The 19,762-nt window shown below is 35.5% G+C and overlaps 1 protein-coding gene across 3 annotated transcripts in view; it reads right to left on the bottom strand.

Annotated features, from left to right (window-relative positions):
• The window catches only part of PCDH11X (protocadherin 11 X-linked), an 827,978-nt gene that overhangs the window by 410,288 nt on the left and 397,928 nt on the right, over positions 1-19,762 (bottom strand). For all 3 annotated transcript variants that reach the window (XM_034950250.3, XM_034950249.3, XM_034950252.3), the window contains one exon: positions 3,773-3,853. In XM_034950250.3, the coding sequence (XP_034806141.2) occupies positions 3,773-3,853 (81 nt within the window). The remainder of the gene's footprint in view (positions 1-3,772; positions 3,854-19,762) is intronic.

The raw sequence follows: 19,762 nt of genomic DNA, 5'->3' as shown, positions 1-19,762 counted from the left end.
AAATTATTACAGTGAAAGAGATTGGACCTAACTGACCCCATTTTGCTTCCAACTGCCAAGCTGTCCTTGTTCATTCCTGGGCGTAGGCTGAACTGTTGGAGGAACTTAGTTTATGGTTTAACTTTAAAACAAAGACGATAATAGCCTGACATGGTTTGACTCTGTGTCCCTACCCAACTCTCACTTTGAATTGTAATAATCCCCATGTGTCAAGGGTGGGACCAAGTGGAAATAATTGAATCATGGGGGCAGTTTACCCCATGCTGTTCTCATGATATTAAATTATCATGAGATCTGATGGTTTTATAAGGGGAATCCTCCTTCGCTCAGCACTCACTTTGTCTCCTGCCACCAGGTGGCTTCCACCATGATTATAAGTTTCCTGAGGCCCCCTTCCCAGCCATGGGGAAATGTGAGTCAATTAAAACCCTTCGCTTTATAAATTACCCAGTCTCGGGTATTTCTTCATAGCAGCGTGAGAACGGACTAATACAGTAAATTGGTACTGAGGTAGTGGGGTGCTGATATAAGGATACCCTAAAATGTGGAAGCGACTTTGGAACTGGGTAACAGGCAGAGGTTGGAACAGTTTCAACAGTTCAGATGAAGACAGAAAAATGTGGGAAAGTTTGGAACTTACTAGAGACTTGTTGAATGGCTTTGAACAAATTGCTGATAGTGACATGGACAATGAAGTACAGGCTGAGGTGGTCTCAGATGGAGATGAGGAACTTGTTGGAAACTGGAGTAAAGGTCACTCTTGCTATGTTTTAGCAAAAAGGATGGTGGCATTTTGCCCCTGCCCTAGAGATCTATGGAACTTTGAACTTCAGAGAGATGATTTATGGTGTCTGGCAGAAGAAATTTCTAAGTGGCAAAGAGTTCAAAAGGAAGCAGAGCATAAAATTTTGGAAAATTTAAGCCTGACGATATGATAGAAAAGAAAAATTCATTTTCTGGGAGAAATTCAAGCCTGCTGCAGAAATTTGCATAAGTAATGACGAGCCAAATGTTAATCACCAAGACAATGGGAAAAATGTCTCCAGGACATGTTAGAGACCTTCCTGGCAGCCCCTGCCATCACAGAACCAAGACCTAGGAGGGAAAAATGATTTTATGGGCTGGGCCAGGGCCTTCTTACTCTGTGCAGCCTCAGGACATGGTGACCTGTGTCACAGGTGCTTCAGTTCCAGTCATGGCTAAAAGGACCCCAAATATAGCACAGGTCATTGCTTCAGAGGGTGCAAGCCCCAAGCCTTGGTGGCTTACATGTGGTGTTGGGGCTGCAGGTGATAACATCTCAATTGTAAAACCTAAGATCAGTGCTTGAGGTATTTTCCAGACCCTGCACTTGATGGATCAACTGGTACCACCCAGATTGGTAAACTGGCTTATCTGATCTTGTGACCCCCACTTAGGAAGTGACTCAGCAAAAGAAGACAGCTTCAGCACTCCCTATGATTTCATCTCTGACCCAATCAATCAGCACTCTCCACTTTCTGACCACCTACCCACCAAATTATCCTTAAAAACTTCCATCCTCTCCTGAGTTTTTGAGTAATAACAAAACTAGTCTCCTGTACAGTTGGCTCTGTGTGAATTAAACTCTTTGTCTATTGTAATTCTCCTGTCTTGATAAATTGGCTCTGTCTAGGCAGCAGGAAAGGAGAACCCACTGGGAGGTTACGATAGTTTCAAACGTGGCAAAACTTCACTAATTCAGGCTGGAATAACTTAAAACTTGTGACAATCTGGACAGAATCCTGGGTTGGGATTTACCTTTATAATATTAATCATATCTTCTCACAGTGCATGAATCAATTCTGAAACTCTTTGCAAACAGCATAAATTAACTCTGTGAAATACTGTAGGATGTTATAATTGCAGAATGCATGGCTTCCATGAATTTCAGATGCACATATACATTAAATAATTAACATGGTCCTCCTTCCATTCCATTTGGGTTATTTATCTAATAGTCTAGATTCATATTTATGTATTTACATTATTTGAATTTATTTATCCTATAACAAATAAAAGACATTTGAAAATAACTAGGTAGAAGGCAATTTATGGATATTAATTTGATATCAGAGGAGTCAGATTTAGGACTTTATTAACAACAGTATAATAACCAGTTATAGAATACCAAATAACATATTAATGTCTGGACATTGGCCTTCTAACCCCCCTTCTTTTTTTTTGAGACAGAGTCTTGCTTTGTTGCCCAGGCTGGAGTGCAGTGGTGCGATCTCAGCTCACTGCAAGCTCTGCCTCCTGGGTTCATGCCATTCTCCTGCCTCAGCCTCCTGGGTAGCTGGGACTACAGGTGCCTGCCACCATGCCTGGCTAATTTTTTTTGTATTTTTTGTAGAGGCGGGGTTTCACTGTGTTAGCCAGGATGGTCTCGATCTCTTGACCTCGTGATCCACCCTCCTCAGCCTTCCAAACTGCTGGGATTACAGGCATGAGCCACCGCACCCAGCCAACCCCATTTTTTTTAAGTCCTCTTAAAATCTATACTAGGAAAACAAATTAGAATTGAATTTTTGGTCACATTTTTGAGCTGTCCTGACCAAAATAAGTAAAAGTGGTTGCTTTACAAATACACCTTATAACTTGATTTTTAAAAACAAATTCAGACGGGTTTTGTTAGAGTAGGTAGCTATACAGACATGAGCAGGGCAGAAGATGCTTCTCCCCCAGGAATGTCAGGTGACCATCAGGTGATGGTCAGGCTGTCATTAAACTGTCTCTCTAAAATAATAATCAGTTGCAGCAGAGGCAAGGAAAGGGAGACTCCCAAAAGACAGAAAACACCTGAAGCTGGTGATCAGCAGCTTCCCAATAAGATCTCAGGAGTTGGGTGGGTGAGCTCAAACATGTACACTAAGAGGCAAAATGGTAGAATTTAACTGGTATATGACCTTCCTCTAGGAACACTCAACTGGTAAGGGAAAAATGCCTCAAATGAGCATGCACACAACTTCAGTAAACACACTGCACATGTGGCCCCTCTCAAGTGCTAGCAGGCCACTGTGCAGGTGGAGAGCCCATCCCAACAAAAAATCAAGGAAGAAGACACACGAACCTTGGAATCATGCCAATGTATAAAAACCTCAAGTCAAGGGTCAAACAGGGTACTTGGATTTCTCAAATTGCCCACTTGGCCCTCTACCAAGTGCACTTTGCTTCCTGTCATTCCTGCTCTGAAACTTTTTAATAAACTGTCACTCCTGCTCTAAAACTTGCATTGGTCTCTCACTCAACCTTATGTTCCTCAGTTGAATTCTTCCCTCCAATGGAAGAGTTTGCTGCAGACCTACCATATTTACTGCTGCTAACATTATCCCCCAGATTTGTTTCAGTGAAGTTTTACTAAAGTTGGCCTAATTAACATAAAAAGCAAATTATGCTATATTATGCTAAAACTTAAATTTAAGTCATATTATAAAACAGCAGTTTTACTTTTTTCAATCCATGATTACAAAAGTACACTTAAACATCAGCAGAATAAACATTTAGAAGATGCTTTTAGAGGAACACTTTTACCTGATCCAACAAGTTAATTTCACTGTTATTATCAAATCACACTAAAAAGATATATATTTACTGTCATATTTTCAACAGTAAATTTTGAGTCCAGCACAAAATCACCTGAAGAAATGTAAGGGAATACACATTATGTACACTATTTAAGAGTATTCCTTATACATTTGTAAAAATCATTTAAAAGGAAGAGGGAGGAAAAATCATAGGGCTTTTGCCATACCTGTGGTTGGGGATGAATCCAGATCTCCATAGTTGTAGACTCTTTCATGGGGGTGCAAGATCGCACAACCTCCTTCATTGGCTTTAGAAGGGAAGAAAATAGAAGTATTTTAAGCTGTTTGTTAAAAGTAAAATACACAGTACATTTCATATAAACATTGCCTATAGGTAGCTAAAATAGTGCCTGGGTAGATTATCTCTTTTTGGACATCATAGTTTATTTATGTAACAAATGGTTATTGAGGGTTAACAATATGCCACACATAGCTCTAGGTACTAGAATTTAAAAAGAGAAAAAAAAGAAAAGAAATTTATTTTCTCATGGAGTTTACATGGAGTGTTACATTTATGTGTTCTATTAAACATATGAATGAAATTGTGGAGGACTATTTAAATGATGCCTGTAACCCCAGTGCTTTGGGAGGCCAAGGTGGGAGGATCACTTGAGCCCAGCATTTTGGAGGCTGCAGTGAGCTATGATTGTGCCACTGCACTTTAACCTGGGCAGCAGAGCAAGACCTTGTCTCAATAAAATAAAATAAAGATAAAAAATAAAATATTTAAATGCCTGACATTTAAGCTGTAGAAAATTTCTGTCTGATGCTTTTGCAACCTAATGGCTTCAAGGGCTATATATGTGAATATGCTCTTGTTGCAAATTAAAATCAACCTTGTGTGTGCCACCACAACACAAATTTGCTATTTGCCATACAAAGATATTTAATAGATGTAATAAATGCCAAAAGATTTAATAGATGTGATAAGTGCTAAGTGCATTGAGGACGCAGATCCTCAGTGCAAATGATCCTTGTCTTTTCAGGAATTAACAGATTTTACCAAAGATGTTCAGTTGTTACTTATGTAAGGAAGCAATACCAAGTTGGAAGTGATTGAAGAATTATCCTATATCTTGGCTATTGTGATTAGTGCTGCAATAAACATAGAAGTGCAAGTATCTTTTTGATATATCCATTTTCTTTTCTTTCTTTTTTTTGGATATATAACCAGCAGTAGGATTGCTGGATCATATGATAGATCTACTTTCAGTTTTTCCAGGAACATCCTTACTGTTTTCCATAGTGGATGTATTAATTTACATTCCCATCACCAAGGTGCTAGCATTCCCCTTTCTCCACATCCTCTCCATTGTCTGTTATTTTTGTCTTTTTGTAATAGCCCTTTTACCTGGAATGAGATGCTATTTCATTGTAGTTCTTATTTGCATTTCCCTGAAGATTAGTGATGTTGACTGCTTTGGGGATAAATAACCAGAATATATAAGGAACTCAAACAACTCAATAGAAAAAAAATTAATTTAAAAATGGGCAAAAGATATGAACAGACATTTCATAAAAGAAGACATGCAAATGGCCAAAAGGTACGTTTAACTTTTTTTAAAAAACCAAGTTTATTTGGGTTGCATTTCACGTGCACATTTTAAGCATCTAATTTAAACATTCTCTTTCAACTGTGAGCAGTTCAACGTCTGCTGGGCTGCCCTCTGTCAAATACATAATGCTGTATTCATATGTCCATTTAATTAAGTAGGGATGCTATTTTACTTGGTTAAAAGTATAAGTCTATGTGGATGTATCTTGCACATTTAAATTTGGCAACTAAACATGTCCACTGTATAACATGCTTCAGTATTCAAACATTAGAAAAAATTATTTTGTTTTGTACAAAAATAAGAACTTAAAATAATCCCCCCACCCCTGCCAATATTCTATCACTCCCCACCCTCTCCAAAATTACATAGTTATAAGACTAAGAACCAGGAAATCATCTAATAGAATAACCCCAATATACAGAACTGCTGAGACCTAACTGTAATGCAAGTGAGAGAAATGACACTTGCAGGAAAACTTAGTGCTTAGCTACATTTATGCTTGACTGTTTTAAGAAAATGAACTATGGTTCATCAGTGACACCTGAGAAATAAAATGCAGATCTGTATTTCTCTTTCCTTACATGTACCACATACTAAACCAAACGATCTTTCCTTTTATGGAATTAGATGTCAAACTTTCAAGAAAAGAGTAAAATGCTTTATAAGAATCACAGTCTTTGTAGATTTAAGCCACATTTTAATTCAGTTCATATTAAGATAGTGCTCAGTGCCAAAAAGTAAGAAGTGTGTTTTAGCAATGATCTTAAAGAGTCTTGAGAAATGTCACTGGCATTATTGCTAATAATAAAAAATAATACTTCTAAGAGAAGGAAGGATAGATATTGGATCTTATTATTATTCCTGAGTTAGAGATTACTTGCTAATCATTTAGACATTGGAAGGGAAGTTGACTTTGTTTAAAATTGCATTAACGCCTTCAAGCACAAAAATGTTGTTTCACTAGTGATGCTGTGTAAATAAATAAACATATGTGAGAGAAAAGGGGTAGGTTTATATTATTTCCCACCTTTTAGAATCTAGAAATTCTATAGATTAAAAATTATCTGTAATTTTCTTGAATTATTTTATTTATGGAGGAGGTAGGAAGAGGCTAGATCATAAGAAGCATTGATGAAGAGTAAATGCTCAAAATTCTATTAATTCCAATTGTTTTTGTCAAAAAGTAAGAAAATTTTAAGGCAAATTCCAATTCACAGAAGTGAGAATTATTTCTCAAAATATACACAATAATAAAGTTTTTGCAATAAATGGAAAATATATTTTCAGCTTCCAAAGGAAGCTTTCATGAAAATATATAAAGTCTTTCATGAAAATAATAAGATGCAGGTAACTTAAAAGAATAAAATTCACTTCCCAAAATATATCTGCTTTGCAAAAATAGGCTTATGAAGAAAGATAATTTGATTGAACTTTCTAAATCTGGCTGGTTCTTCTTGCTGTTCTCAAATGTTTTCCTGAGAGTGTTGCACAGTATCTGAGCTTTAGTAACTTCATTCATTAACTGCTTTCCTTAACTTGACTAATTGCAAAGCTACTGAGAGAGGTAAACCCAGACTGGTTTTGTGGTTTTGTGATTTTTTTTTTTTTTTTTTTTTTTTTTGAGACAGGATCTCACTCTGTCACCTAGGCTGAAATGCAGTGTGGTAATCTTGGCTCACTGCAGCCTCAACCTCCCAGAATCAAGTGATCTTTCCACCTCAGCCTCCTGAGTAGCTGAGACTACAGGCACATGTCACCATGCCCGGCTAATTTTTGTATTTTTTTTCTTTTTTTTTTTGTAGAGACAGTGTTTCATCATATTACCCAGGCTGATCTCAAACTCCTGAGCTCAAGTGATCTGTTTGCCACGGCCTCTGAAAGTGCTGGGATTACAGGTGTGAGCCATCTCACCCGGCTCCTGGTTTTGTGATTGTTTTCAGGAGAAATGTGGAATGCATCCTTTCTTCTCTCAATTAGACATTGTATTGCAACTCAAACCTAATGGTAAGAAAATCATTCTAACAATAAGATCATGCTATTTCTGAATACAGTTTCACCACTATTGTTTCAAAATCTAGCAAAAAAAGAATCCAGAGATGCACTGGTGCATTCAGCAATTATATTTCTTTCTCAAATGCAGTAGGTTTTCCACTAGAAATGTAAGTATGCTATCATTTTCTGGGTAATCAAACCCATCATGGAAGTCTCAGGATTTGCAAATAGTGACATTATAAATTGTCATAGTTATCACTTTATTTTAGCTACCAAAGACTACAAGTGGGTATAACTGATACATTATTGTTATCTTATTGCCATATGGTTGAAATATTGACAGATTAGGGCCAAAAAGGTCTCCTCAAACATGCATATGAGATATTTTTTGGAGAGTCCTATGCAACATCTAGCATGATGATATATGCCTAAAGACATGTAAGTATGTGGGGGATGCTTCTAGTGATTACATTTATAAAAACTTTTTTTCATTCTTATTTCCTTAAAAGAAAGCATGACCCTTACTGTGGAAATAACATTCATCAAAACTATGGCAAAGTTTACAAATATAAAATGTAACTTGATGTTTATTTTTCCCAGGACATATATAGATGAATGATTTTCATTAAAAGCCTTGAAACAATATCAACTTTTAATTTTTATAATGTTACAGGACATATTTTCTAATTGCAGTGAATATAATCCAGAGGTTTCCTGAAATAGGAGAAACTCTCAGTTAATTACTACTCTCTTTAATGTTTCTTTTCTCCTGACATGTCTTTCTGCCTTATATTTGTTAGAGGTGTTAAGATGTATTCTATATGCAATATTTAAGGAAGAAAAGATATATATTTAAAAGAGACTAAAGTCTACTCAACAATATGGTGCAACAGTGGAAAGGATAGAGCCTTTGGAATCTACATCTGGCTCTACAGTCTACTAGTTTTATGAATTTTGTCAAGTTATTTAAGATGATTCTCAGCTTCATCATCTGTGAAATGAGTATAATAACATGAGCCTCATAACATACTTCTATGATACTGAGTTACTATAATAAAATGCTTGGCATTTTGTAATTATCCTCTTGGTTTGCACTATTATGGTTTTATCTTCTCTAACAACATGAAGCAGAAGCCATTCACCATGTGATTCATTCTTTCTCTCTCTCTCAATCTCTCTCCACCCCTCTCTCATTCTCTCTCCACCTCTATCTCCCCTTGTCTCTTTTCTAAGTGAAGCTATCACTTTAATACAAGAGAAAGGCCCCTAGCAGCCCTGCCAGGGATGGAGTATGCTGGCCTCACAATCTTCTATTCCCATTCAGAAATGACCCTCAGTTCTCATCAGTAAGGTACTATGAAGCACCTGAAATTTGTTGAAACAATAAATTCCAGTTACTTAGAGGTTTTTTAATTTTTTTTTTTCATATATCTGAAAAACGAAAAATTACCACTGTTACAATAATGTGATGAGTGAGGGTGCTGGGAACGGGTAAGGCAGACATTAATTATTCTTTACTTATCCCAATTGTTACATAATCTCTAGTTGGAAGAAGCCTCTTTTGATTAGAGATAAATTCTTCTTACTCAGGTAAATACAAGTTTTTGTGTGAATTTAGTTGAAACTTCAAATTCAAAAGTTGTTTTTTAAAACTGGAGATTTCTCAAAAGCTTAAATTTTGAGGACTGGTATGAATCATATTTATTAATGCTTATAGTAAGGATAAATATAGATTTTAAGTCAAACTGACAATTCAAAGTATAAAATAAATTGGCTACTTAAATGTTTAAAATGAATCTATATTTGCTTAAAAATCAATGAAATTTTTTTAGGTGGAGACAAGGAGAAAGGTTAGATTAAATACGTTTAGACTTGGAATTTGATATTTAGTGTTTGGTCAAAATTTTCAAGTATTGAGATATTCTCTTTCCTAGAAGGACTCTGTAGATTACATGCTTGAAGAAATATAAGAACTATAAGCTTTCTTATAAGTTACACAGAGTAAAGTGTTCCCATATAAACTCACAAACTGAATTTTCATTGTGTTTTTTAGAGTTGCGGCAAGACTAGAAAATACATAATTTAATAATGTTTCCTCTCCATGGGGAAACTGGCACACATTTAGCAGAATTAAAGGGACATGTAAAGCTATGTTTATCAACAGCATGGCACAGACAAGACATTGTGAATCTGGAATACTTTACGTCCTATGATTAATTCTCCTTTATTCTTTGTGTGTCTTTTGTTTTGTCTTGAGTTTTGTATGCAAATTGGTGTCAGGAGACATGGATTTCTAAATGCAAAGAACAATTTGATAGCTATGGATGGAATGTTTAGAAATGACTTAACCCCGGGTTAATATAAACTAAAATTTATTTTAAGACTTCATTTTTTTTTCTAGGATAACTGCCATCATCAAAGCTACAATGATGAGATCTTGAGAAAAATAGTGTTGGGTTATTTCATAGGCATGTCCAATATTTTTCAGACTAATCTGAGTCCCTCTGAAGTGGTTTGTCAGCAGAAGGTAATGAGGATCCTCCTTCTGGATGTAGTTAGACCCAAGAGAAATGTGGAAAAAACGAGATGAATAATTTGGGAGAAATATATTCATTTATCCATAAGGATTCCAAGGGTTTTGCCAAAAGCAAACAGCTATCTAGAAATTGTTGTCAAGAGCAACAAATCACCAGGTGGAAAAATCAACAAGCTTGGAGCATTTAATTAGATCTTTTATCTTAATCATCAAGTCAAGTGTGTGTTCCTATGTGTGTTTAGGGAAGGGGGAATGTTATAGAAGGGGGATGAATTAACACTTAGAAAGCTCAGAGCTTTAACAAAACCCGACATGAGATTTGCCAGATGGTTTGGTACCGGATTGTAAAACTTGAAACTAATCTTCGTTTAAGAGTTTTAATGGTTGTATCGCTCTTATAAAGCCTCTTGCTCTTCTGCTAGGGTGATTCTGCAAAATTATACATCAGGTTTTAAAGAAGAGCTTCTATGAACAGAGTCTCCTTAAATCTCAGCTAAACTGAGCAAGAAGATTACATATTATTATGACATAGCACAGCATGATTTCCCCCCAGCAAACATAATGATGTGAAAAAAGGATAAAGCTATCACTCTGTGCAAAGAGGTCATCCAGAGAAGCACAAAAGAACAATGCTTTTCACACAGATTATCTGGACATGTTGAAATATTCACAGTGCAAAATCTCTTAATGTTTCTGTGCAGAACTCTGATCCTGACAAGCCTCCAGATCTAGATAGCAAGACCCAGTGATCATATATCTCTATGAGATGGTCTGCCCTAGGGCACCTGGGAGAGATTCTAGCTGTTCCAGACATTACTGGAAAAAAAAAAGCATAATATTTATTTCTCAGGTGATATATATATAGTCTTAGCTTATCAATTTTATTTCAAGGAGAAGACATTTTCCCACTTTTTATAATTCAAGTTTACTAAACTTTAAAAATGCATACTCTTATTAGCATGTGAAAGAACAAAAACAGCACAGAACTATAATTCTGTGTATATTTTCATATTTCAATATCCCGACTGAAAGCTAATTAAGATAGGTGCCATAAAAATGAAGTTGTATTGGATTTATGGGCTTCAAATATTCAGTGGAAGAGTTATGAATTATGAGTAGACAAGTTCAATCCATCAGCTTATTTAACATTAGGTAATTTGAACTTTCATATTTTAAATATCAAAACTTATCAGAAAATATCAGTAAATTATGTTTAAATCCCTAAAAGAATAATTTACGTTTGCTTATTCATTGGATTATTTCTTATTTTCACCTCTCTGAGAATCGCTCAAGATTACTCCTCAGTGTAGGCACAGATATTTCAAACTAATGATCCCCAATTATTTTCTTAAGAACTAGACCCAAATAAAGACAAAACACAATACTATAAGCTTCATTTAGTCCTTATTTTCAAAGTACTTACTGTCACTGCTGTTACCATAAGTTCCTAAAAATATACTATGTAAGTAGTACCTGGGCGAGTCTCTTGAATGTTGTCCAATTTTTTAAAGGTGGCTATGAATGCATTAAAATTTTTTCTAAACGTATGATTCAGATATAGCAGTTGTGCATTTTCCAATATTTTGTAAATTGTCAGAGCAGGATTAAGGGAAGGGAAAACCATTCCATCAAAATAGTTTTTTCCAGTAAGAATTTGAAAAGCTCAAAAGGCTGAAATCAATTGAGTATTCAGCAGCTTACTGTAGAGTGATTTTTAGATAAACATTTATTTTAAAATTTTTTAAGAGGTGTGAGAGTAGAAATAATTCATGGGTTTATCACACACTTAAAAGTGTATCTTTCACTTGGAAATATTTCATGCATAAATCTCTTTAATGGGAAAATATACAGTAATTTATTATGTTAAAGCAATATATTATTTAAAATATAAAAATATTATTTTGAAATTGGAAAAAAATATAGAGGAATAGTTTGGCCAAATTTATGCTCAAAATACTAAATTTTGTCGTAATTAGTAAAAAATTATAATGTTCTTGTTATTAATGGAGATAAATATACTATAGGTGAAGTTAAACTCCTAAAGATTTAACTAGCCCCTACAAAGAAAAGCACGATATAGTAAAGATAGTTTAGGTTATTGGCATCATTCTTGTCCCCACCAAAAAACAAAAGTTATACATACTTTACTGCATGTAAAGTGGATGCCATCATGAAAATAATCTGATGTGTATCAATAATACTGAGATGATTCACCACTACTACACCCCACCCTAGGGTTAAAATGGATTAATCTTTCAGATTCACTAGAACACAAACACATAAAATAATGTCTTTTTCACTACCTTCAATATGTAATTTTGCTTGCAGGAAGTCTTTTTAATAACTATGTCAAATTAAAAAAAAATCCCCTTCAATTACATACAGAAGACTGGATTGATAATTCCTAAATGTTAAACAAGTCTGCCCATAACTATAAATGAATTATAATTGTATAACCTGGGGGCCAGGCATGGTGGCTCACACCTGTAATCCCAGCACCTTGGGAGGCCGAGGCAGGTGGATCACTTGAGATCAGGGGTTCGAGACCAGCCTGGCCAACATGGTGAAACCTCGTCTTTACTAAAAATACAAAAATTAGTTGGCCGTGGTGGCACATGCCTGTAATCCCAGTTACTCGGGAGGCTGAGGCAGAAGAATTGCTTGAATCTGGGAGACAGAGGTTGCAGTGAGCCAAAACCACACCACTGCACTCCAGCCTGGGCAACACAGAGAAACTCCCTCTCAAAACAAAACAACAACAACCACCACAAAAGTTGTATAACCCGGGTCTACTCTAGCTTGCCACCATTCCAATATCTGAATAATGGCACTAATTGTTTAAAAAGAGAATGGAGGCTGGGTGCAGTGGCTCACGCCTGTAATCCCAGCACTTTAGGAGGCTGAGGTGGGCGGATCATGAGGTCAAGAGATCAAGACCATCCTAGCCAACATGGTAAAACCCCATCTCTACTAAAAATACAAAAAAAAAAATTAGCTGGGCGTGTTGGCGCACGCCTGTAGTCCCAGCTACTCGGGGCTGAGGCAGGAGAATCGTTTGAACCCAGGAGGCGGAGGTTGCAGTGAGCCGAGATCACACCACTGCACTGCAGCCTGGGGACAGAGCGAGACTCCATCTCAAAAATAAACAAACAAACAAACAAATAAATTTAAACATAAAAAAATAAAAAGAGAATGAAATCATGAACTTATAGTTTTTGTCTTTTATGCTTTCCAGTTATGTGCAAAAGGTTTGTCAGAGAGTTAGCGGCTATTACAATTATGAGTTAACTTTCTTTTTAAAAAGTCAATTATAATTCACAAAGTAAAGAATTATCAACCTTTTTGTTTCCTAATATTAGAACATTAAGCTCAAGTGTGGGGCAAGGAGACAGAATGGTTCTCCTTCATTAAAAAAATTATGACTCATATCAAGATCCATATCATAAGCCATAAAAAGGCACTTCTTCCTAACCTTGAGTTATTTGATGAAGAAATGTTAACATTTTAGAAAATTTATGTATTCACTTCGATCAAGATTCTAGGTAGAAACAAACTCTCACTAGATTTCTTGTCCCTGAGAAATCTGTTCTGGGAGGTTGCTGTCCTGTATGTCTTCTGAGTTCTTCGAAGATGCTATTTGTGCTTAATTATTTGGCAACATAAACATGGCCAAATAGAGGCACTAAATGTTATCATGAGAACTTGGCTTTGTCAGTGTAAACTCAAGAGTAAAGAATTAAAAGTATTCTATGGAGATACACTAAGCTCTTAATTAAAATTAGTTTTCAGTTTTCAACGCAAAAAGAACTTCACTAATTCATTATTTTTAAAACATTCATTAGCATTGCTTGCCAAACCTAAATAACTGCAATTCCTAGGTTGATGTCAATAACCCAATAATGAATGGGGTTAAGATGTATTCTATAATTAAAAAGTATGCTAGACTAAGCCATTGGTAAATTTAATTTCTTTTTGTAAGAACCTGCAGAATATGCATTTTGATTATATTAAAACCCCTTACATAATAATGACGTTTCTAATTTCTCAAGAGATCCTTCTAGGAATCTCAGGTGATAAGCCAAGAAAATATTTTGACCTAAATTGGTCTACAATCTACTTCAATTATCTGGGAACTTGAATGAAGAACAAAAGGACGAACAGAGAACAAATTGAAATAAGTAAAGGTAGAAAATAAAACAAATATAATTAGGAAAAGCAATAAGTCAGTTATCTGAAATATGACTGGAAATAAATGTAGGTTAAAAAGATGATGTGAAATATAACTGCACTTTAACCTTGAGCAATTATCTATTGAATTTAGAAGCATAGTTAGGGAAAAGGACAGTATTCCAGTATCAATGAAAACAACAAAATAGAATCCATGTTAGCTTAATTGGGGCAAATTTATCTTGACCAAAATAAAATGAATAACAAGCAAGTATGAAAATGGAATTTTAAAATTATCATTAACTTATACAAACATAGAAAATTAACACTGGCTATTTTTGTGTTAGGGCATTGGGAAAGATTTGCATATTATTACATTATAATCAAAAATAACAAAATCGTCAGTGAAATAGCAACAACAATCAGGTCCTCTTTAGACTAGATTCTCTAAATTTGAAAAACTGCGTGAAAAGTTCTTCAGTTTATTTCACGTCAGATTTTACAATAAGTAATCTCTAAAGACTAGTTAAAATGGGGGGAAATGAAAAGGTGAATGATCTATATTTCTGAGAGAAATTTCATTAATCAGTAATTTGTGATTATTCCATATTATTATTTCCCATCAAATGTACTGAAAAAATAATTGTTTATTTATTTAGTAGACTCATTGAAATTTTGTTTTAAAAGAAACCAAACACTTTCCAATTATATACCTGCATAGGAAGAATATTGGGACTGATGAGAAAGATAAGAATGTTGAAATTGTTTTGAGGTAAGAACCTGCAGAATATGCATTACGATTATATTAAAGCACTGCCTGGGGTGCAGGGACTACAGAAATAACCAAAATTTGTAGAAAAAGTTTTAAGCTACTATTTCTTAAACCGTTTACTTCACATAGTAAACAGACACATAAACCAATGGAACAGAATAGAGAACTCAGAAATAAGACTGCACACGTACAATCATCTGATCTTCGACAAATCTGACAAAAGCAAGCAATGGGGAAAGAATTCCCTATTTAATAAATGGTGCTGGGAGAACTGGCTGGCCATATGCAGAAAATTGGAACTAGATCCCTCTTCCTTACATCTAACATAAAAATTAACACAAGATGGGTTAAAGACTTATATGTAAAACCCAAAACTATAAAAAACCCTAGAAGAAAATCTAGGCAATACCATTCAGGGCATAAGCACAGGCAAAGATTTCATGATGAAAACGCCAACAGCAATTGCAAAAAAAGCAAAAATTGACAAATGGGATCTAATTAAACTAGAGAGCTTCTGCACAGCAAAAGAAACTATCATCAGAGTGAACAAACAACCTACAGAATGAGAGCACATTTTTGCAATCTATCTGACAAAGGTCTAATATCCAGAGTCTATAAGGAACTTAAGCAAATATGTAAGACAAAAACAAACAACCCCATTAAGAATTGGGCAAAGGACATGAAAAGACACTTCTCATAAGAAGACATTCTTGTGACCAACAAACATAGGCAAAAAAGCTCAATATCACTTATCATTAGAGAAATGCAAAGCAAAACCACAATGAGATACCATGTTACGCCAGTTACAATGGTGTTTATTAAAAAATCAAGAAAAAATAGATGCTGGCGAAGTTGCACAGAAAAAGGAATGCTTTTACACTGTTGGTAGGAGTGCAAATTAGTTTAACTATTGTGGAAGACAGTGTGGCAATTCCTCAAAAATTTAGAACCAGAAGTACCATTTGCTCCAGCAATCCCATTAGTGGATATATACCCAAAAGAATATAAACCATCCTATGTTAAAGATACATGCACATGTATGTTCATTGCAGCACTGTTCACAATAGCAAAGACTATTGTGGAATCAACCCGAATGTCCATCAGTGATAGACTGGATAAAGAAAATGTGATATGGTACATATACACCATGGAACACTATGCAGCCATAAAAAGGAACAAGATCACGTCCTTTGCAAGGACATGGATCGAGCTGCAAGCCGTTATCCTCAGCAAACTTATGCAGGAACAGAAAACCACACACCACATGTTCTCACTTATAAGTGGAAGCTGAACAATGAAAACACATGGACACATTGAGGGGAACAACACACACTGGGGCCTGTCATGGGGGTGGAGGAGGGAGAGCATCAGGAAGAATAGCTAACGCATGCTGGGCTTAATACCTAGGTGATGGGTTGATCTGTGCAGCAAACCACCATGGCACATGTTTACCTATGTAAGAAACCTGCACATCCTGCACATGTACCCCAGAACTTAAAAGTTGAAAAAATACATATATTAATTTATATTAATATATAGACTGCCCACAGGTTTTAGAATTTTAGTCATGTCACTAGATTAAAGTTTGCTTATATTTATGGCTTTATGCTAATCAAATTTGACTATATTAAATTATATTCCAAGTATATACAATCATGGTAAAAGTCACATAAATCTGTGATTGCATTGAAGACACATATTATCGCAAAGAAAGGTTTTCAATTTTCTCCCTTGTACTGTCATAAAATCAATGCCTTTGGGATCATCTTTGAGATCACTTTCACGTATAAACTTAATAAATGTTGATGTCTTTGTAAGTTGTCTGAAAGAGTAGAGATTTGCAAAGATGCTTCACTTTACTTTTAAGACTTTTAATATTCTCAGAATCCTTTTGTGTTTCATCTCATCTACCCCGTCTCATGGCCAAATATGAGGAATGAATTAAATAAAGGGAGACAATTGGAAGACGATGCCCTCCTCCTATGCAATATGCTCTACTTTCTTTCAATAATGTTGTTTTCTTCTAATCACAACAAAAACTACTTGAATGGCTGCCCCAGAACTCCCTTCATTATAGTACCCCATTTGGACTTGTTCTCCCTTAGCAGATCTTCAAGATAAGTTTTCTTTCCCTACTATTACATCAAATACATCTTAGGCTTTGTTTTCTAAAGATGCTCTCTAGTACATAACAGTATAATCAGATTAATGTATCCTCAGTGTCAATGCCTTATTATGCTAATTCCTCTTCAGAGGAATTTGCACTTGTGGAGACCTCATACATTAGCCTAATGGAATAAATCAATCAATAACGAGAAATGTAGAGGCTGGAGCGAGAAAAGAGCTTAGAGAGAAGAAAGAATTATGCAGAAGAAACTGGGAGAAGAGCTCCCCACAGTCTTGCCTCATCACTTCCCCAGTTACTCCATTCATGGTACCTAAGTCACAGCTTTTTTGACCTCTGCCACATAGGTTCTAGGAATTCCTACTCTCTTCAATGGGTAGAGATGAAGATGAGCCTCATCCTTGAAAGGAGGTGAAATTGTCTCAATCAGATGTTTCGGCTCCTAGTCTTCTCAATAACTTTATGTAATCAGTTCTCACATATAAGTTTCACCCTCCCTAGGCAGTTCATTGAAGTCCTAATCTTTGGATTCCTATTTTTACTGAGTATAAAACTCACTACAGAAGATTTTCAGGTCTGTGATGACACAAAGAACAAATACCATCATGTTTATATTCAGGATTAGCCAAGGTTTAGAGCAAATAAAAGTCACTTGAACCTTCATTCCAGGGTAGAAATAATCTAATTATGGTATTTAATAAGACTTGGTAATGCTCTAAATCAAATTTTCAGGAAATTTTGCATTTCTTTCTTTGTTAAACCAAAACCTCAACCATCTGTTATTTCAGCAGTATTGACAGAATTATAAACAACAGGAGAACGTAATAATTTTCTTATATTAAGATCTAAATATTACCTTGGGAATTATTTCTGGTTTTGACACAGATTCCTCTCCCTACCTTAAATTCATTCCATTTAAAATTCAACCCTCTGTGACAGGCAGAATAATAACCCCCCTCAAAAACTGTCCACATGCTAACCATTAATTTTGTGAGTATATTAAATTATCAAAAAAAGGACTCTGCAGATGTGACTAGATTAAGAATCTTGAGGTCGCAAGATAATTCTGAGTTATCTGGGAGATTGCAATGTAATCACAAGGGTCTTTGTAAGGAAAGAAGAAGGAATGAAAGTCAGAGAAGGTATGAGGGGAGGTCAGATTGATGTGGCCTTGAGCCCAGGACTGCGGGTAGCCTCTAAAATCTGGAAAAGGCAAGATAACAGATTCACCTCCAGAGCCTATAGAAGGAATGTAGCCCTGTCTACACCTTAATTTTAGCCTCATTAGACTGATTTGGGATGTCTGACTCCAGAACTGTAAAATAGTGATTTTTTTGTTGTTTTAAGCCACTAGGTTTGCTGCATATGTTACAGCAGCAGCAACAGGAAGCTAATACACCTACTAAAAGCTAAATTGAATTCAAACCACTGATATTTTGAAATATATAAGTAAATAGGTTAGACACAAAACACTTTGCATTTAACGTTTTAGTTGACACATAACTTATGGGGAACAATGTGATATTTTGATACAAACTACATATAATGATCAAATCAGGATAATTAGTATACTCATGACCTTCAATATTTATTATTTCTTTGTGTTGGGAACATTCAAAACTCTCTCTTTTAGCTCTTTAAAGATATACAATAAATTATTGTTAACTATAGTCACCCTACAGTGCTATGAAAGCTAGAACCTATTCCTCCTATCTATCTGTAATTTTGTGTATGTTAACCAACCTCTGGCTATACTCCCCTTCAATATTACCAGCTTCTAGAAACAACTATTCTCTTTTTTTTTTTTTTTTTTTTTTTTTTTGAGACGGAGTTTCGCTCTTGTTACCCAGGCTGGAGTGCAATGGCGCAATCTCGGCTCACCGCAACCTCCGCCTCCTGGGTTCAAGCTGTTCTTCTGCCTCAGCCTCTTGAGTAGCTGGGATTACAGGTGCATGCCACCACGCCTGGCTAATTTTGTATTTTTAGTAGAGACGGGTTTCTCCATGTTGGTCAGCCTGGTCTCGATCTCCCGATGTCAGGTGATGCACCCACCTTGGCCTCCCAAAGTGCTGGGATTACAGGCGTGAGCCACTACGCCCAGCTAAAACCACTATTCTACTCTCTACTTCTACGAGATCAACTTTGTTTGCTCCCACATATGAATGAGAACATGCTCTCATATGTGCCTATTTCTGTGCCTGGCTTATTTCACTTAACATAATGTCCTCCAGGCTCATCCATGTTTCCAGGAATGATAGGATTTCATTCATTTTTATGGCTGAATAGTATTCAATTCTGTATATATATCGTATTTTCTTTATCCATTCATTTGTTGATAGGCACTTAGGTTGATTCTATATCTTAGCTATCATGTGTAGTGCTATAATAAACACGAGGTTCAGACATCTCTTCAATATACTGACTTCCTTTCCTTTGGATATATACCCAGTAGTAAGATTGCTGAATCATATAGTTGTTTTATTGTACTTTTTTGAGGAACCTCCAAACTGTTTTCCATAATGGCTGAACTAATTTACATTTCTACCAAAAGCCTATAAAAGTTCCCATTCTCTTCATCCTTGCCAGCATTTGCTATTTTGTGTTTTGTTTTTTTTCTTTTTTTTTTAATAGGCATTCTATTTAGGGTAAAATTATTTCTCATTGTGATTTTGATTTGGATTTCCCTGATGATTTGTGATGTTGAACATTTTTTCATACACTTATTGGCCATTTGTATGTCATTTCCCAAATCACTTGACCATTTTTAATTGGATTATTTGTTTTCTGCTATTGAGTTGTTTGAGTTCCTTGTATATTCTAGGTATTAATCTCTTGTTGGTGAATAGTTTGCAAATATTTTCTCTCATTCTGCAGGCTTCCTCTTCACTCTGTTGATTGTTTCTTTTGCTTTGCAGAAGACTTTTAGTTTGCTATAATCCCATACTTCTATTTTTGCTTTGTTGCCTGCGCTCTTTTGAGGTCTCTTCTATGAAATCTTTCCCCAGATCA

This window comes from Pan paniscus, chromosome X (genome assembly GCF_029289425.2).
Source record: "Pan paniscus chromosome X, NHGRI_mPanPan1-v2.0_pri, whole genome shotgun sequence".
NCBI classification, from domain to species: Eukaryota; Metazoa; Chordata; class Mammalia; order Primates; family Hominidae; genus Pan; species Pan paniscus.
This window is presented reverse-complemented; position numbering and strand designations above follow the sequence as displayed.